The 19,539-nt window shown below is 48.2% G+C and overlaps 6 protein-coding genes across 6 annotated transcripts; 3 read left to right on the top strand and 3 right to left on the bottom strand.

Moving 5' to 3' along the window:
• Positions 1-276: 276 nt before the first annotated feature.
• On the bottom strand, positions 277-2,143 carry DFJ58DRAFT_912634 (uncharacterized protein; the record flags this gene model as incomplete). Its single annotated transcript, XM_041395283.1, has 7 exons — positions 1,898-2,143; positions 1,547-1,600; positions 1,327-1,519; positions 1,189-1,289; positions 968-1,049; positions 776-898; positions 277-420 (listed from the first exon to the last, which is right to left on the bottom strand). The coding sequence occupies exons 1-7, from the start codon at positions 1,948-1,950 to the stop codon at positions 277-279; spliced, it is 750 nt and encodes a 249-aa protein (XP_041246304.1). The 5' UTR covers positions 1,951-2,143.
• A 553-nt stretch (positions 2,144-2,696) lies between these two features.
• On the top strand, positions 2,697-3,577 carry DFJ58DRAFT_776267 (heme oxygenase-like protein; the record flags this gene model as incomplete). The annotated part of the gene is given in 3 exon segments (XM_041389498.1): positions 2,697-3,125; positions 3,183-3,535; positions 3,546-3,577. The coding sequence occupies 2 exon segments, from the start codon at positions 2,697-2,699 to the stop codon at positions 3,477-3,479; spliced, it is 726 nt and encodes a 241-aa protein (XP_041246303.1). The 3' UTR covers positions 3,480-3,535; positions 3,546-3,577.
• A 1,068-nt stretch (positions 3,578-4,645) lies between these two features.
• DFJ58DRAFT_744081 (uncharacterized protein) lies at positions 4,646-6,759 on the top strand. Its single transcript, XM_041387292.1, has 15 exons — positions 4,646-5,011; positions 5,063-5,072; positions 5,129-5,148; positions 5,201-5,233; positions 5,290-5,386; positions 5,434-5,462; positions 5,514-5,544; positions 5,593-5,625; positions 5,681-5,757; positions 5,811-5,865; positions 5,922-6,020; positions 6,074-6,190; positions 6,247-6,287; positions 6,353-6,378; positions 6,437-6,759. Exons 1-15 carry the CDS (start codon positions 4,955-4,957, stop codon positions 6,612-6,614), a joined length of 903 nt encoding a protein of 300 aa, XP_041246302.1. The 5' UTR covers positions 4,646-4,954; the 3' UTR covers positions 6,615-6,759.
• A 64-nt stretch (positions 6,760-6,823) lies between these two features.
• Positions 6,824-8,879, top strand: DFJ58DRAFT_700618 (uncharacterized protein; the record flags this gene model as incomplete). Its single annotated transcript, XM_041383581.1, has 5 exons — positions 6,824-6,953; positions 6,997-7,098; positions 7,156-7,389; positions 7,470-7,816; positions 7,867-8,879. The coding sequence occupies 5 exons, from the start codon at positions 6,824-6,826 to the stop codon at positions 8,815-8,817; spliced, it is 1,764 nt and encodes a 587-aa protein (XP_041246301.1). The 3' UTR covers positions 8,818-8,879.
• A 2,777-nt stretch (positions 8,880-11,656) lies between these two features.
• Positions 11,657-13,471, bottom strand: DFJ58DRAFT_744079 (uncharacterized protein). The gene is made up of 5 exons (XM_041387291.1): positions 13,223-13,471; positions 12,991-13,164; positions 12,342-12,938; positions 11,821-12,284; positions 11,657-11,771 (listed from the first exon to the last, which is right to left on the bottom strand). Exons 1-5 carry the CDS (start codon positions 13,407-13,409, stop codon positions 11,763-11,765), a joined length of 1,431 nt encoding a protein of 476 aa, XP_041246300.1. The 5' UTR covers positions 13,410-13,471; the 3' UTR covers positions 11,657-11,762.
• A 1,754-nt stretch (positions 13,472-15,225) lies between these two features.
• Positions 15,226-16,991, bottom strand: DFJ58DRAFT_912630 (uncharacterized protein). The gene is made up of 8 exons (XM_041395282.1): positions 16,602-16,991; positions 16,475-16,548; positions 16,307-16,379; positions 16,072-16,114; positions 15,967-16,042; positions 15,780-15,915; positions 15,549-15,732; positions 15,226-15,460 (listed from the first exon to the last, which is right to left on the bottom strand). The coding sequence occupies exons 1-8, from the start codon at positions 16,751-16,753 to the stop codon at positions 15,278-15,280; spliced, it is 921 nt and encodes a 306-aa protein (XP_041246299.1). The 5' UTR covers positions 16,754-16,991; the 3' UTR covers positions 15,226-15,277.
• Between the last annotated feature and the right edge of the window lie 2,548 nt (positions 16,992-19,539).

Below are 19,539 nucleotides of genomic sequence, written 5' to 3'. Positions count from 1 at the left end.
CTTTACCGCAGCTTATCGACTCCTTCACTTCGCTGTCATCCACCCAACCTGAACGCCCCCCTCCTACGTCCCTTGGCTGCGCAATTGCTGCTCTTTCCAATACTGAAGGTCTGGGGTTGGATGATGTCATGCTCCTCACCGACTATTTGGTGTCGAACCCAAATGAAGCAATAGTGTTTGCTAACTTAGGTGTGCCATTGTGGAGGACATCTTGGGCGCAAAGAAAGCTTGCAGCTCTGCGTGGAAACACCCAGCAGTAGTCTACTTTTCATTACTTCATTCATGTACAAATTTAACTCGTAATGTAAATCTATTTCCTCGCTCATTGTGCATGACATCTTTGTAATATAGTCGGAGATGTAGAACATTGCCGCTTTCGTTCCTTTGCCAGATAAAATGCACTTGATGTCGTGGTTGTGCCTACAAAACACGAGAATGTATGGGTTGAAATAATTGACATTGCTATCCTTGCACTGAAGAACGACCTCGCGTTTTTGGTGGATGGCGGCACAATATTGTGAGGCTCGAGGACTCAAGGGTCGTTGCTGAGACGACATGACTTCCACAGTGTTGATTCTGCTGTCTTCGAAGCCACCAACTCCATGAGGATATAGGGTAGGATACATGCCAGGAAACAATCATGGGTTCTTGTAATCAGGGATTGCATTGCCCACGTGGTGCACAACGAGGTCAGGACGCAGGGAGTTGTCAGTGTCAGGAGAGAGGTTCCCGGGCCGGGCCGTAATGCAGAGGCTGTGAACTGACGACCACTGACTTTGACACTTTCCGGGTCAGAGACTCCCATTTTCTCAACCATGGAGATAACTGAATGAGGTGCAGCTGTCGCATCGTCATTGCCCAAGAGATTGGCCGGATGGGGGGAGAATACGGTCGACACCTAAAAGGCGCGCTGGTACAGGTGTACTTCACACCGAGCCACAACATAGGCGGCAGAATGAACACATACAGCACAAATCACCGCCATAAGAGTGCTGGCACCGCCCCCATGAATCATGGAAGGGAAAACGCATATGTACAGTGTGAATGCACTGGAACGGCACAGGAGATCAGTGTTAATGCAAGAATTGGACTGAGGGAAGTAGAATTCGAGGTAAATACATAGAGGATGACAAGTAGCCAGGCAATGAAAAAATGATCGAAAGCGGGAGTCGGGGACTTGGTGCGCACGCACCGCTACGATCTGATGAACTCGAGAACCATTCGAACGCTTCCCGTCGGGACCAAAAGTCCAGCTGTGTACAGTCAGGTGAACCCTCCGCCTTTTGCACCTGCGCACACTCACAGTCATAGGTCAACATCAACAACCACTGGCACAGCTCCTGTGATCTTTTGGCTGTATTCTGACGGGTGGATGAGCACCCCCGCAGCGTCGCGAACATTGGGAACCATGACAGGTATGTCTTCAATTCCATAGAGTTCAATCACGGACTGATAAAGCCTATGCAGGTCCGGTATATCTTGCAGCGTCCAGTTCGTGATGCCTGTCGCACATTGGAGCCTGTGTCCTACCAAATTTGCCACTCACGTCACCCTTCCCTGTTGGACACCGTCCTGGGCGAGAACCGCTCTCGGATCACATCTGCATCAAGCAACAGTGAGGTGTGCGCTGCCATACAGCATCTCAATGTAGCCCGAGATGATGCCCAGACGGGATACAGAGGGCAACGGATGTTTAATAAAAGGAAGATAACGAGGAAACAAGGCCTCGTCAGGTGCAGAACCCAATCCGGCGCGTGGACGACAGAAGGAATTTGACAGAATCAGGACGGGCACACTTCTTCGGGTGTCATGACAGTCATACAGAGCGCTAATATCGACCATCTGAGAAAACCGATGGTTAACGATGAGGCACGCAGCACAGTGAAGAAAAACGCACCTTGACAAAGAAGGGAGGGGAAGGAAACACAGGTGGTGAGGCATCAAATACATGCGCGATTCGACAGGGAGCCGCTGGACGGATTGAACACAAGCTGTCGTCGGTTGTCACGTGAAAAAGCTGGCGTTGCGATATAAAGACGCTGCAAGGGTTATGGAACTGGTACTAGTGCAGGGTATGGATGAACTACTGGGAGGAGGTGGCCGGTTTGCGTGAGGTCTGTGCGGTCGACAAGTCACAGACTCCGTGTCAAAGTCTGCCAGTTGTTGTCCGGAAAGCGCCGGGAAGTCTGTCAACCCTGTCTGGGATAGGGGTGCAAACAATATGATATAGTTCAACAAATGGAAAAAAAAAACATGGTTATATTATTCCTGAACTAATAAGTTGATTCAATATTGATGGCAAATCTATGAACTGATTGTCGAAGTTGCCCTCTGGTGTTTTGCCACGGAAGTTCGCTGGCAATTGCCAAGTGGCAAAACTGGCGCGGCGTAATGGTGCAGTATTGCCAACAGCACTACCCCAGACTATGGCGCGCAGACTACATGTCCTCGATTTGTCACTATCTGCGGATCCACCCGTATACGAGTGCGGGCTTAGGTAGGCCTTCAAAGTTCACCTACCCGCAGATTGGGTAGTACGGGTGTCACCTGGGTCCACCCCATGATATGGCACCCTAAGTTGGAGGTGGTACTGCGCAGGCTTTGCCACGTCAGGTGCCCTACTGCTTATAAGATAAGATGGTTTGTATGACGACTTGTCATATACATTACTACGTACCTCCACCACTCACCTCCACATGCATCATATCACGCATCATCTGAAAGACCAATGTAATCTAAGCGCAGCCACTCAGCACGAATTTCTTACAGCTGCTGGTACATTGAGCCTATCTCCAGCCCGTCTTGCACTGTGGCTCTGTCAGGACCGCATTTATACGGCACACGCATATCCCCGTTTTATTGGTCTGCTCATATCAAAAATTCCCTTCGATGGACCTGCTGTTGAGGAGGAATTGAACAGAGAGACTCTCGCCCTGCTGACAGCAGGCTTGGAGGGAATGATTCGCGGGGTTGCTTTCCTTGAAGGGGTCGCAAAGGAATGGGGTTTGGATATCAACGGTCGGATCGAACGGAAAGCCACGCGAGATTACACAGCTGAGATGGCAAGGGTAGCTTCTGTTGGTTCGTTGGAAGAGGGGCTCGTATTTCTGTGGGCAATGGCACAGGTGCGTGAGCCTCGCAATTGACATTAAGCTGCTTGACACAGGCTCCCGGGGACCTAGGTGTTCCTCGACGCGTGGAAGCATGTAAAATCCCTATTTCCTCCTCAAAGTGACTCAGAAGACAATACTGCGAACGCGATCCGCCAACTAACAAACAACTGGACGACACCGGAGTTCGAAGAGTCTGTTCAGAAGATAGAGGCTCTGGCAAATAGGCACTTCGCGAGACATCACCATGGGCATTCGCACTCAGCTGTACGTGCGATGGAGAGTATTTGTGCGAGAGTTGTGGAACTTGAAAAGATATTTTGGCCCGAGGACAGAGAGGAGACCCGTTTGAGCTCTGGAGCTTTTTGAGGTCGAACGCATAGGTTATTTGGAAGATAACGGTGCTTAATTAACATAATAGTGTGTTGTCGGAGAGGAGTTCGTGTATCATAGTGTCCGCCGGACCAAAAGACGTCTCTCAGTTCGTACCGCATCGCCAGACTGCTCTATATCGCATACTATGTTACAAGCTCCCCCTGTCATGCCATGAAGGTCGCCGACTCAAACTCGAGAGTGACATGTGACATCTCGTCAGCCACTTTTACCGATTGGTAGATAATCATGATGCTCAGGTCCAGCTTCGTCTGGCTCGAAAGTCGCTGACATGATCTAATAGGTTGGGCTGGACCGAGCGTTAGCTCAAGGTGGGACGCAGGCAGGTGGAGCCGCTGGGAGGGCGGGAACCTGCATGCGAAATTGAATCATGCCAGATGACAATGGAGTAGAAGATAATAGAGTATGAATTGACACATTGAGCAGTACGGCTGTCTATATAACGTGAATTACGGAGTGCGAAATGCAGTGTGAAAATAAGGGAGTGGCAGGTGGGTATAAGGAAGGACTGTAAGTAGGAATCGGAGTGAGGATGTACGCGGTACGACGAACCCGATGTCGTGGAGGAAAAGGCGAACAGCGCGATCGATGCTCAGCTGGACGTATGGTGCCGAGAAATTCCGGCAGGCTCCATTACTCGGCACCTGTACATTACGAAAAACATTCTTCAAATGTGTGACGTATAGAGAATTGATGTAGCGGCACAGGAAGAAAATAAGAGTAGTCCGGATCAAGGGAACTTTACAGATCAGGCTGACGTGGGGGTTACGTAAAATACTCGGTTGCCCAGGACCCTTCACTTCTTCTTCTGGGCAGTGTCGGCGTGCTTCTCTCCTCCCTTGGAGTTGCTACCAGCCTTGGAGTTCGGCTCCGCTTCATCGTCGACCTGAATCCATGCGCGCGGGCGCGTTAGACTGGAATCATCAAAAATATCGCCGAATAAATAATTATCGCTAAAACGTCTGATAAACTTGAAGAGTCTATCATCTTATTTCCGATCAGCCCGGCATAGCAAGACCGCTCTATGGGCACTACTAGTACTACTGGGAATATCCAGATGCACGCGATCACATGCACAGGCCATGCGCACGCGCTTGGGTTCTATTTGTTCATTTCGTGGGACTTCATGCATTGATGCATTGCCTTGATGCACCTGGTACGTCATATACATGTCGCGCCGTTGACTGTAGTAAGCACTGGGGCCCTGGCAAATGTCGTCCATTCCATAATTTGCGTCCGATATGGGCAGAGACGATGAGCGACCCACGGCTCAATTGTGTCCTTGCACCGTGCTACTGTGCTAGTGCAAGCAAGTAGCACCCGAGCTGCCAGTGAGTCGTTAGCCGCTCTCAGGCTAGCACTGCCGTCAAGTGTTTGGCCCTGAATCTACCGGCTTATTATAAATAATAGATAGCAAGAAGAGTGGTACGCCGTTTGATATTCTTCCCCCCATGTCTCTCTATACACCAGCCGACTTCGTGATAGGGCGCACTCTTTTAAATCTAAACGTGAGTCATGCAAATGCTAACCTCACAGGTTCTGACTCCGGGTTTACTTAGTACGCTTATGGTGAGAGAAACACTTGTCGATCACCAGATATGACCCATCTGAATCAATCAACTCAGTGTCTACAACTGTAATTTGGGTCTGTGTTGTTGCCGAAGCCTCTATATGCTTCTCGATTGACATTCACAAAGGTCTACGACTATATCATTACATTCGATGATGAGGTGCACCATCTCCGTTTATTGGCATCTTTACAACTCTGAGCCCAATGATTTTGAAGCTGGCATTTATTCGGAAGTCGAAGTGGGGGAAGGCCAAAATGCTGTATCTGTTGTGTCGCTATCTGCCATTTGTGCTGTTGGCGGCGGATACCTACCGTGAGCCCCAGTTCGTATTTTTGTTCGCATGATTGAAAATGGCGTAGAGGTATTGCAACCCGCCTTGCCATTGAGTGTGAGGTACTTTCTTCAGAGTGTGTTATACGATGTCTGACGTGCCAAACAGCAATGTCAGACATACTTCACGATAAATTCATGTCAGTGCGTAACAAACTAAGATTAACAGATATCTCATTTATGTACAGGGCTTGAGGGAATCACGTTGGTAGCTGCGGAATGTGGGTTTTGACCTTCGTTCTGCACTATTTTCATGATGAAACTTCATATCCGTAGTTATGTTCATATTGAGAACGTACGCCATCTGGGGAAGAAGCAGGAAGGTATTGATCATTCTGTTGTGTTGCTTCACCGTACGCTTAGATCTCTCCCGAGCGTCCCTCTTGAGATGACAGTCATTTCACAGGCAATTTTAATCCCAGTCGTTTATATCTTGATTAGCTTTGGCAACTCAATAACAAGTATGTGTTCCCGTCCGACGCTGCCAAAGAGTGGCACCAACTGATACATTTACAAGTATCTGAACCTCCAATCCCCAACATCACCAGCTGTTATAATGTTGGCGAAAGTCGCATCATTGTTGCAGCTTATGTTTTGCTAGTAGTCGGCGAATTTGGTGAGTGAGCGCCGAATGAAAATATCTACCAGGTTTGACCAATTTCTTCACAGAAATTATATGTTTCACGCTATACCGCTCAATCACATATTACAAAAGTCTTGCAAGCGGCAATCCCTTGCTCAATACTCTCATTCAGCACAACATATTCTATTTCATCTGTGGAGTTTGTGCGTAGTAAAACAGTCTTGGCAAATCGCGCTTGCGGCTGAGGTCATTTGACCAGTCTTTTCGCTCCTTGTCATCCTGGCCATAGGGGTTCTCCCTGTACGTGCGCATCTCCAACAGCTACCCTTTATGCGACTTCCTGTGCTTACTAGACGGCATGACAGTCTGTGTACGGTGATATGGCTTCCAAGTACGTCGTTTGTGTCGGTGTCGACGGGAATGAGATGCTCACTAGGATGATACAAAAGCCTCCAGGTTACGATACATGCCCTTCTCGTTACACGGATGCATCTCGAGCTCTGGAAGTCGGATCGCGCACAGAGGTTCGGCCTTGTTGACGATACGATAGCCCTCAATCCATTGGCTCAGGCTTCTAGAAGTCGCGATAACGATTGGCGCGGAGATATTGGACCTGGTCTCCATTAGGAGACAGGAAGTTGCGCAACTATGTAGATATGTATTGTAGAGACACTTAGTTGCACACTAGTAGTAGTCACACTGGACATCACGTGGACATATCAGTTACGCGTCGGTGGCGTCACGACCCTATCAATGTCATCAGATTCGAAGTCCGATTCACGACTCACTGAGTGACTGCGAATATTGAGACTGCTGACAACTTCAAGTCTAATGAGATGAGTTCTTCCAGCACATCTCCATCCGCACAAGAGATCTGGAAGTGGACATTCACCAAGGAAGCGACCGCTCCATGCTTCATCAGAGACGCCCTCTCGATGAAGGAAAGCAATGCCAGAGGTCTGCCTCGTTTCATCAACCGCAACACCTATCTAACCAACCGTGAATCTAGATACCGACTTTTACTGGCTGGGACACATTCCTTGTCGAACAGTGAGCATTGTTGGCATAGTAATTGGAATCCAGGACTACGAGAAACGGACGTTGTACACAAGTGAGTGAACAGTTTTTGTGGCTAAGCTTTTGAGTAGTTACCAAGCTTAATCAACAGTCGACGACTCTACGGCTGTCATAGAATGCATGCTTCGTCATCGCTTGCCACCAAAAGCTCCAGTGAATACCGATGCAAGTCGCTCGGTTCAGAAATCGAAATGGGAGGCGACGTCACCTATTCCTCCTCCTCCTCCACCACCCACTCCTGTCACTGCTATCGGCTACCCAGTGCAAGTAATTGGCAAAGTTGTCCGGTTCTACGATACGAGGCAAATAGTAGTTGAATCCATTGGTAAGTGCTGCGTCACGTATCTTTCACTGCAAGCTGAGCGTATTCACATGGCTGTTCGCAACGCGGGAATGGACTTGAAGAGCCCTGCCAGTCAACTAATGACCAATGGAAACACTGGAAAACCGTCGTGGAGCTTCACAAGTCGAGATATTCCGTGCCGAAACCGTTTGAGATACCAGCGCCTCTCGCTGTTTCTTCATGCGAGACTGGCTCGGAAGAGCTTGGAAACTCGCACGAGAGACTACCAGCTGCGACATCCAACATTTTAACTTCTTCCAATAGACAAACTTGTGCGTTGGCATCGGGGACAGGTATCCCTGTGCCCCGCACGCCCTTGAAGCGTCCATTACACGACCATGTCCCATCCTCACCACTTACGGATAGCACAACCTCCGCCCCATCCAGTCCAATCAAACATGGATCTACAGTGAGTGTTCTGCACTGTATACAACCATCACCCAACCCTTCATTTTTCAGGACCCACCGAAACTTCGTCACCCTTCCCGATTACATACGCGAGACCTTACTGAGAACACATTTCGATTGTACCTCAAGCATTACATGGATCATGCTGCTGTGGCTCTCGATTGGGACGCAGATGATGATTTGTTCTCAACACCGACTAAGCGGCCACGTGTTCCATTGGACCAGACTCCCAAGGCACGAACGGTGTACACAACACATGACATGACGCCACGCGCATCTGCCCTGAATGATAGTGCTCCCCGTTGCCCTGCTTTCACGCTCTCGCACCTACGCCGCGTCCCAGAGCTCGCACTTCTGGCTTGCCGGGTGGTTCACACCGAGAGGAAGCGGCGTGCCCGAGCAGGGAAGGATGTAGAGAAAGACAAGGCTGTGCAGATGCAGAAGACCTCCTCGAAACATACCCTTGCGCATTCACAAACGAAGAACAAGCCCATGGATATGCCGCGCGTGAAGATGAAGCGCTTGTTTTCATGGGCGGTATTAAAGCTATATGAAGAGGGTAGCATCGTGCTCTGGGACAAACCACTGATGCCCGTCCCTGTCTCTGGTTTGCGTCCTTCTGGGTCTGGCGACACAAGCTGGTTGTGGAGGACTGCGAACAACACTGCTAGTTGCTCAAGTGCGAATAACTCTGTGTTTTCAACCGCCAATAGCACGATGTTTTCCTCTATTGGTGTTTCTTCGTCCAAGTTCGTCATGTCTGAAGAAGATGCCTATCTCTCAGATCCACCGATGTATGAGGAAGACGAGGCTTATATTTCTGTAACGCCGACATTGCTCGCTGCACCTGTACGCGAGATCATGCGTGCGAAGGGGATGCGAGGCAAGGTTGGAGCGGAGGAGATTACCAGGTATTTGAGAAGAGAGGATGCGCGCTGGGCGCGGATTGGGGCGTGGGCTGTGGAAGAGACTATGGAGATGATCCTTGGGGAGTGGAAGTAGGTTCGTCGCGTCGCGAGCGTATGTTTGGGGTCGAATGCGTCTGGGTTTGCAGCGGAGTAATATATGATATCTCAAACAGTAATATATGGTATACAAGCTAGTGAATGTATAAATTGCTGTCCATGCAAGTGAGCAATATTAATATTATATCCCCTAGTTCAATCATTTCACTCGATCCGCCGAACTCCCGCCACACCCTCGCATACTTACACTGGCTCGTCGCTGTCACCAGGATCCGACATCTATATTCACCGCGTCCGTACATCATGATTACCATCAGCATGTATCCTCCGACACACCCGCACCTAAATTCTTCGCATGTGGCACTGTGGCGCAGCCCTCGAGCAATATTTGTCCCTTCAGACTATCATTTTGTACGAGTGAACTGCGAGTTTGTCTGTGCTCGCTGCCGAGCATCAATATTGTGTACACATACCTCGAGTCTTGACGTGCCGTACGAGGCGAATCAATTCACAAGAGTTTTTAAAGGTTAAGAACTTGTACATAAATTAATTCATACTTATCAGACGCGACGCGTCTGTTTACATTTATTTATTTGGACGAGTGGCACGATTCGGTCACGACTGCCGTCTGAAAGCTTGTGTTTCAATATCTCGGACAGTACTCACGCATGTACTAGAACCCCAGTAAGCCAACGTGCTCACAGTTCTCAGCTTAATCCTGACCAACTTGTAGGCGCTCTCTTTTAAAGAGTGAACGAGGGAGGATGTGGGTTGTGTGTGGCGACTGGTTTGGATAAGTCAGGGCGTCCAGCAGAGCGTTGCGATGCAGACCACGTTCTTAGCACCCGCTGCAGGTACCCGTCTCCTAGGATAAGTATATGTTAGCTAAGGTAAGAGGAACGCTAGGATGGTGGGGATGGCAGCGGCCTCGAACCTGCGAAAGTTCACGTCAGGCTACTGCTACCCCAACCGCGCCGACCTTCTCGTTCTGTTTAGGATTACTACTAAGCTAGTGGGAGTAGAGGTTCCTTTGCACGGCTGCAACCGCGTCCGATGACCGGCCAGCTGCATACGGTAACCGTGAACCACTGGTAGGGTTGTTTATGGTTTGGGGAGGGCTAGTGGGGGTAAGAAGCTTCAGACCAATCGTGGCCTTTAGCACATCGGGACCCTCAGGCTAAACTCGCTCACCGAAATACCCTTTCGGCCGTTTCCGAACCGATTGAATATGGTGTCTCCGTGCAGAGATGATGTTCAGATGCTGGACCACAGGTGATTTCTTCACGGCAACGCCACTATCGCACTTGTAGTTTGTATGACTACAAGCCCAGGCGCTTCCCGTGTAGGAATTTTTTGATCAATTATGGTGAGTACTGCTATTAACGATATGTATGGCAAACCTTGAGCTTCGCCTAACTCGCAGATCTCTCCAGACATCCTGTAAATGCGGCGTGCTCGGTATGGGACATCCCAAGTCATCGAGATGCCCTCACCGGCTCTCACTGGTGCACCCTCGTATTACGCCCGCCAAAATACAAGGTACGAAGTCACTGATACGGTGACCCCATGGTACACGTATCGGTGCGCATAAATGAAATAGCCACGGCAACAGGTAATATCATAGAGGTTAGGCTACTCTTCATAGCCATATCCGAGTCACCGTGTCCAGTATAGGATCTTGATACTTACAAAGGAGTGCACACATGTTACTATGGGCTCCCTGATCAAGATTAGATCAACGCTATCTAATGTCAAGAGATCACGTTGAGGGACTTTTCCGGTATCAAGCCGCGCATCCAATCGCATGCTTGTCACTTGAAAGAATGACGGCCTCAGGTTAAAGTAGACGTTTATACTGCACCATATTTAACTTCCGTCACTTCATGTTTCCCATTTTACATGCCAACGAGGCACATGCACAAGCATCTCCAGACTTACTTTAATTTCCCTCGACATTGGGCGCAGGTCCGAGGAACGCCTTTTCAATTAATGAGTGGCTATCCGTAGGCTCGGAATAGAATAAAAGACCAGTTAGCAAGGCGCTTGAGTTGAATTGGTAAAACAATATCTGTCTTGACCTCGTTATAAACTCTAAATATACAAAGGGAGCCTTCCAGACCGTGGCTATTGGAATTGACAATTTGTAACAGCGCCAAGGAGCTAAACATAATCTTGTCATAGTCCGGCCGCATTTCCAGCCCCCTCGTTGCAGCGGGAAGCGCTAGTGGAGTCAAAGAAGACGTCAAAAGGGTCACGTTCTCTAACGCTGATAAGCAGTACGTCTAGTGACGCAAAAGATGGTCCCTGAGAAATACTAAATTGGCCAAGGACTTTAGGGGTATCGATCAGCCGACTGACCTCGCCCTGGTATCGATAGAGTTTGTGGCGATATAAATCATTTCGCTGGTAAAGAGCGGTGAATTAGACTGATTAAGGCGACTGAAGGGGCGTTGTGGTACACAAAGTTCATTTGCTGAAGGTGAAACGAAATGTAATTGCGCTGCTAAGCAATTTGAAAATTATCCTGTCAGAATGCTTCACGTCTTTGTTTCGCTTAGATGCGCACTAGTTAGGATCATTAGTTTCCGCACGATGGCTAAATGGGCTTACAGGGTATCATACACCCACTGGTTGCGTTCCTTAGAGGGATCACTATAGAATGGCGACATCAATCAGAATACAAATATGCAGTTACATACTCGTACGTACTGTCCATCAGAAGAGGAACGAGAATATGTAGTTAGTACAGGCTTCGAGTCGATGATCCGCTGTCGGTGCTGATATTCATATCTGTCTGTACTGCTCATAATGACGGACCTACACCGCATCAGACGACCATCATGACAACAAGCGCGCAATGAGTTGTCTGCGGAAGCTAGTGAAGGGCGAATGCCAGGGACCTAGCTCCACTGGAAGACTCCGATATAATTACAAGCATACAGTACATGTCAATATTATTATGACCATCTGTGCGCTACTATTCTACATAATCTGGTGGAGATGTAAGCAGGAAGTCACCTTCATTGGGTAGATTACTCACATAGTTATGGATGTCCGTCGGGAAGCTTGACGATGACTGTGCCATCATCTCACTGTATGTTGTCTCATGCGAGTCATGAAAATTGGTCATGAAGTCATCTAGGGGAAAGTTATCGAGGCTGCCATCCGATATGAATTGCTCGTCCAGCCTGCTTTGCGTGTTGTATTCGTGCGACTGAAGCCTCCCTTGTTCCGAGAAGTTCGGAGACACTGGGTAATTTGGGAAAGAGAGTGGACGTATGGGGTTAAGTAGATCGGAAGAAGCATGAGTAGTGTTTGCGAGAAGTCGTGAATTGTCTTGATATGCGAAGTGTGGTGATATGGAAGATGTGGGTGTGACAGAATATCGGAAGTGGTATGTAGCAGAGAAGATAGGAACTGGGCGTGGGCGACCTGAGGATCTTGCGGGAATTCCTGGGCCCAGAGTACGGTACACGTCCTGAATGATGGTGTATACGGTAGGATCTTTGTTGATAAATCAATCAAACACCTTTTTACACATCAAGGTCATAAAGTACAGACCTGGAGATTTGCACAGGGTCTCCCAATACTTGGGAACCAGAGCTGTGCTGTACAGCAATGGACCATCATCAGAAGAACCGGTAAAATATGGTCCGACGCATTCGAGTTTCGTGTCCTCGCTGTGTATAGGTGCGCCATCCAATAACACTATATAGGATGACTTGCCAATGACGGTAGAGGGTGAGACGAAGGTTACGGTGGAATCAATGTTCCTTATGGGACGCGGTGTGCCTGAGGAGGTGTGTGCAGCGACGCCTTGAAGGGACCTATATGGAGAAGACAGTGGTACACGCGAACGTGAGGAGGATGAGCTCGAGAATGAGCTAGACTCTGGCAAAATGTCAATGTATACTGGGGTACGGGTGTCAGGAAGGTGGGTTCGTTTAGACGATGACATGTCGCGGTATTGTCCAGAAGATATGGACGAGCCGGTGGATGAGCAGGTGGATGAGCTGTCGTTGCTTGGCGTTGAAGAGTTGGAATATAAAGAGGAAGTAGAAGGATTGAATTCATCCTCGAAACCATGGCTATGAGGAGAAAACCTCCGTGACAAGTCGACTTCACTCCGCGCATCATGAAATTGCAGGGAATCAATCACTTCCAAAAAGGGTAAACTAGTGACGCCGTGCACAGGACAACGGTTACTTACATTCCCGACCCTCCAATGTGTCCTTAAACTGTTGTAGGCGACTACCTATTTGTTTTGTTGATCTGTGCTTTCCCGTCTTGCGGTAAATGTAATCCGAGATGAACTGATTGCGCTGAGGGAATCGACTTAATGTATGTGCTTCCCGGGAGTGAACAGGTCCATATTCTTGAAGGCCTGAGGATTCGGAGTCACGTGAATTAATTGGGTTGTGATCAATGAATATGATCCGCACCTTTCAGCATCGTGGCCTCGAGATGAGGTGGCCATACAGGCTCGGTATTACCCTTCAAAGTTTTCCAGCTTTTTCTGATCTTCATGATCGTCTGAAGGATATCTTCTGTACTTTGACTCGGTGACATTGGCCGCGGAGGATCGGGACTGCCGTGTCGTAGGCTTGTTATACTACCAGCTGATGACATTGTGCAGCGTTCAAAACGCACTTGGCGAGCGTGGAGTGTGACAGAGTGTGAGCGATCAAATAATAGGTGCAGGGGAATACAACATGAGAGTAATATGATTACAGATTCAAAGCAGGTGAACTTGGTGAAGCATACCAATTGGAGGCTGGCTAATATAACTTAAGGGCACCCCACTGAGGGTGTGGGGTGTAGGTAACGGCAAACATGGCAGCAAGTTTCCCGGATGGCGGAATAGTTGTACCCTTAACAAAAAATAGCTTCAGTCTGACAGGCGGAAGGGACGATAATCCCCGTTGATCAAGCTACATGCATACAAGGTTCCGAAATTCGCAGGGACATGGTACTCTAGAGAAGCACAAGACGGTGTTGCCTCTATTGGTTCGCGCTGCCCGAAAAAAGGGCGGGGCCGCACAAATAAATACCTCCAGTAATTTGCAACCCATTTGGAGTATTCAAGAACGGAATGATGCCAAAAAAACATGCGGCGTAATTACTACATTTCGATAGTAAACCTTCGCAAGAAGCCGTTGATGTAGATGAGTTCCAGTATTTCAGCGATGTGGCGTATTGTCACTCGCGCTGATTTCATAATCAAGTAATAGATCTTCTTCACCCTCCGGCGATGTGATCGTCCCGAATACGGGGAATTTCTTTCATGTCCCTACCTTCCCAACTCGGGTTTGGCGTTGGATCCATCGTCTCGTAATCACATAAGCAAAGATCATTTACCACGTCCAATCGCACCTGTGCCAATCTCAGTTTGGATACTACGTATCACGTTGGACCAGGGTTTTGTCAATTGTCTTCTAATCAGTGGCTACAATTGTCGTACAAGAACGAGAGGTAAGAATATTTCAAACGAGCTTGCAAGTACCATGTGACACCGGAGGAAATTGACTACTACCGTTTCTCAGACCTTTAGACTCGACGTGGCGCTCTGTGCGTTAGCCTCGTGCTTCGTCGTTGCAGCATCTCTTTGTTCTATGCGCGCCGATCATGGGCCTGCCTTGCGCCAGAATTGCTGGTGAATACCCACTACTGGACTCGAGCCCTACATTTCTTGCCACAACTCAGCGTCACTTCGAGTTGAAGGCCTGAATGAAATTCGACCCTGACATCTGAAGAGTAAGAGATCCACGTAATAAATACTCCTGACTCATTTATTCCGGCAACTCCACAATTGCAAAGTATGTAATCGATCTGAAGCCTAACATGTCGCACTGTAACTTCGGAACCTGTAAGATACTGTTCGCCTCAGACCCTCGGCCACGTTGAGGGTCAGATTCTTAGAAGAGCTGCTCAATTGAGGTTTCAACGTTGCAACAGCAGAAGCCTTAATTTACTTGGCGGTCTGAGAAGATTTCATGCATCATGAACAAACTGGACCGCCGGTAGCTCAAAAAGGACGCACGACAACCATTATTCGTTTTAAATTCTGTATTATGCTCAATGAACCCCAAATCTCGCCAGGGCACCAGCTTCGTAGGGTTTAACCGAGACAACTTGGCGATAGTGTTTAATGGCAATGGCTTACATACATGAACCTGCCACAGCAGTTTGTAATAAGGAGTAATTCAAACAAGGATTCATCTCTAGAGTAGGCCGCCGCATTCGAGTACAAGAAGCTTAAACCCTTGAATTGAACATCTTCTAACTCGAATGCTAATCTTCAGATTCTACTGCGCTGTGGTGTGTGCCACTTTTTTTGAATTTATTGTCTGCTTGGGGCAACGCCCGGCGATGTCACGACAGTATATGCGATATAGTACTACTGTGTTCTAAGATCGTAAATAATGTATGAACCATTGGCTCCACCGTGACTGTACGTATTTTTGGCAGGAGCTAGCCCAGAGACTTTATTACGACCTTTAATACATGTTGGAGCTAGGTGGAAATCGGTCGTAAGATGGGGATCGAAGACGCGACAGCCCAGGACCCCCAGTCTGGTAGGCTTCATCAACCCCATCGAACTGTGGGCCAGCCACTCCAAACGTCACGCCAGCAGTGCAGGAATCAGTAGGTATCCATTTGTATTGGAGACCCAACTGAGACTACACGAGAGACTGAACGAGGTTGGACGAGGCGATCAGTCGTAGATGAGTTTCCGATCTGCAAGGGGCAATGTCAAAGCATCCTTACTCCTAGTAGCCAGCTTGAATCCATGAAACCTTTTACCGCGTTGTTCCACTGCAAAGAGTCTAAGAAGAGATCACGACTCTCCATAGCTTGCAGTGTTCTCAACATTTGTGAGGAATCACAATCATCACAACCACCACTCGATTCGCTTGCGATGGTCACACCAAATGCAATCTGACCAGGTAAGCTACGTGTAAATTCAGAACGTTGTCACTCCGTAGGTAATATGCATACCTTACCTGGTGTTCATAACGTCCCTTGTTGCACACACCTGCAGCCTCGACCCAGTACGACCATCGAATGAGAAGTAAGGGTCCGGGTCTTGAGAATAATTCGGTCAGAACCTTGTAAGGAATTCGGGTTGCCATCCCTAGCCTAGGCATCCATCATGAATTGCGATGAAATTGAATGAAAGGCGCACGCCCTTCTCCGTAACCGGCGATATTGCGGATCATGTCATGCTCAAGGAGAACCGACAAGATGGCGATTAGGACACACTAGCGCATGCAAGTAGATCAGGACGTACAATGCTATCAAGCAGTTCCGAAGGCTGCCAGAAGAGATCAGGCCTGGACCTCATTGACAAATGCTGAACACAGGGACGAGACTCAGGCTGGGATATGAACTCGGTAATAAATCAAATGCACGCTGAGCATAGAGTCCCATGACTCTATTCAAAAAAGTTAACCGAATCAAGTTTGCTCAAGTGATTGTGATAATGCTGATCTTGAGTTTGCACGGACACGAATAATATCGCATACCCTGTCACGTATCGTTCTGAGATCCAGGGGTGATATGGAGGTCGAGGTTCACTCTGATCCTGGACATCCGTGCCTATTGAATAATACGCGTGATATAGCTAACGTCACATTAGCAACATATGGAAAAAGTGATCATGCAATGATTCAGAGGCACCTCGCAGTGCTCACGGCTAACAGACTTCGAGAAACTTCCAAGAAAGGAACAGGTAAATAGACCTCCAGCTCGGAGCTCCAGCAATTCCCTAGAGTACAATCCAGGCATCATCAGCATTTTAAAAACGTACAAGTCGCTTACAATAAAGGCACTTCTAGCTGCTCGATCCAGCTGCCATATGTCATGTGCGTGCTCGGGTTCCACTCCTCAACTGCGTCGAATACTTCCGGTAAAAGGCGGGTATAATGAAGGGGTCCAGGACAAGAAGTCCGCCGATATTGATACCGTAGCATCTGGATGACATTAACCCGTAAGTCTTATCAACTCCCCGAGTCCAGGTGGTGTTAAGTGAAGGAGTCCATGAATTGGGGTAAGCATCATCGTTGAAAGTGTCATTTGAATTGGCCATCCCTGCAAAGAACCAAGATCGAAACGTTTAGCCAAGAAATGGTGGACGAAAACATGATAACGCCACCCCGGTCCCCGAGGCCAGTAGTATTTACTATAGACCAAAACGTGAACTTCATGGGTAGCAAACCCCGCTGCCGATTAAGTAAAGTGCAGTTTTAGTTCGTTATAAGCGCATGACCTCGCGAACGTTCGAACATGAAACTAATGAAGTCTGACTAAGCGGGTGACCTAACACTAGTCAACGTCTCCTGTGTGTTCTTCGACTTTCCCTTCATTGCCGCGCATGCAATGTTGCTCATACCTCTCGCATTCATGTCAAGTTGTGAGGCTCGTGTTGGGTGATGTTAGGAACGCTCGTAAGGAAAGTTTCCCGAACCGCAGGCCTCATTCGAGGTTAATCTCGTGTTGCGTGTGCCATCGCGCAGATTAAACCTTCCCCCCTAACGTTTTGTTTGCTTGTCTTTGACTGCGGTCATTCAGGAAGCCAGTTAAGCGGGTCACCACAAAACGACAAACGGATGATTGAACTTACAGATGGGCCTTCCAAAGGGGTTCAAGTTGATGTCCTACCATCACCCATTAACCATGGATCTAAGACTGTTGGACCTCGAAGACGGCATCATCCGATGGGCGGTAGAAGAGAAAAGAGAATATGCCTAAAGTGTCGACTCCCACGCTGGTCGCATCGTACTCGGGGCGTTTTTACCACGTTGTAAATTTCTCCATCTCCAGTTTAACAGACACAGTTTTTAAAATCTGCATACCCAGACCTTTACCCGGTGGGGCGCTGCTCCAGAGTCCCAGACTTATTAGGTGGATACAGGTGGGTACTGTGCAAATATGAGCACACCTAGTACTAGTAGTAGAGCCCAACAAAAAGTCGCGGAGAAATTCAAATGGTATGCGGTTGTATTTGGTGTATAACTCTCCGCTAAGCAACACTCTAGTATCAAGTTACTTGATGTAACATGAACCCACCTGTTGGCTCGTTTGGGGTCTCCCTTTTTACAAGTCTTGTCCTGGGCATAAATTTAGCGCTGCGAGTAATGCGCTCTCCATTGGCACTTCAAGTTCACTACACCAAACATTCCTCTATCACTATATCCATATGTTCCTTCTATTTGGTCTTGCCTAGGGAACACTACGTTTCTTCGCCATCAGCCAGTAGTACGAGTTTCAGTTTCAGACAGACCAATACCAACCGCTACGACGGCTGCAACGATGATCATAATATATATATCCCTTCATGAATGCAGGAGATATTTCGAAGGCGCAGTTTAATTTGTGCAATGAACCGGTGCTTCAGCACCCTCCGGAGGTGCAAGATCAAGTATCCGGTGCGTTTCACATCTTTTCTCATCACTTCGATCAATAAAAATAGCAACTCCCGATAAGAGGGTTGACTGACTGCTATTCGTATTCCAGTGTTCGATCGCTTTCCGCGTGGTTCTTGTTGTTTCCGTGGTTGAAGTTTCCGGTACTGCGGAGGACCGGCTGAGAACTGTTGCCGGGCTATGATATAAGCAAGTACTTACACCCAATCACCTCCTTGTCCCCCTGAACTTGGTTCTCACAGGTACCCTCGACATTTTCAAATTGCACACTGAAAATTCGGCCGTGTTATCTCACTAATGAAGATGAATCAGAAGGTTGGCAAAGGTTTTACTCAAGACCACAGCAGTGGGCCGGCTAGCACAAATGGCCTTGCCGTGATTTGTTGTATATTCGGGGATGTGTGGTTCTGAGCTTCGCACGACGCCACATCTTGGTATCCAAAACAATTTTACGACAAGCAGTTAGGTTGCACAGGTAACCTTTGATGAGTCTTCCAGTGGTTAGTGAACACCGTGCTTCTGAGCGGGGCAACTGCGCTCCGGATCATGTTGAATTGACACACATGATGGACTCCAAGGCGATTCAGGTTCTCATGGAGTTGGGTAGGGAAAAGGGGGCATGCGGCGGAAATCGCCAGATAATTATCAGGCGTTTGCAGAATCCGAGAGCTCCTTTTCGCCTCAGGGATTATTCAGTTTTTGTACTACATGTTGATTCGTCAACGAGACTTCACTAAGGCTGCGCATCACAAAACAATCACTACGTTTAGCCCTTGGTTAATGTTAGTGTTAGTAGGTCTGATTAGGTGAAGTCATCACGTGTAAAAAGACTTAGTCACACACTACAACTACGCCGGGTTTCTTCTTTATCGAACACTTGTCAGTACGCAGGCTCTCCGGATCGTCGAGTATGCTGCCTCGTTTCAGCATCATGTAGCCTCATGTAGCTGCTATCTACTGCAAATAGACCACCTTGCCCCCGTTCTACTTGGTGTGATAACTTAAGGGAACCACTAACCAACTTTAGGTCAGGTATGCACCAAGCTGACCAGATGACTTACCACGAGGCAAAAGGACTTAAGCTCGTTGCTCGCGGCCCAAGTCGCTTTAAGCACCTCCCTCTTTCTTACTACCATCTCCGTGATCCTGCAACATGTCGGTGAGTTGCACACTTTTTCTGTTTGATAGCTGTCATCTAATGCAAGTTCAAACTATTTAGACCGTAAATCCAAGCACGCTCTCAAGCCAACGCCTTGTTTGGTGCAATTGCACTGTTTGTAAGGGTACAACATCTGCTGAAGGTGGCCAGTACATCCCGAGTTATCTACGCGACA

Source organism: Suillus subalutaceus (assembly GCF_016647625.1).
Source record: "Suillus subalutaceus strain FC151 chromosome Unknown DFJ58scaffold_27, whole genome shotgun sequence".
Classification (NCBI taxonomy): Eukaryota; Fungi; Basidiomycota; class Agaricomycetes; order Boletales; family Suillaceae; genus Suillus; species Suillus subalutaceus.
Note: the sequence above shows the minus strand (reverse complement) of the source record. Positions and strands in the feature narration are given on the sequence as shown.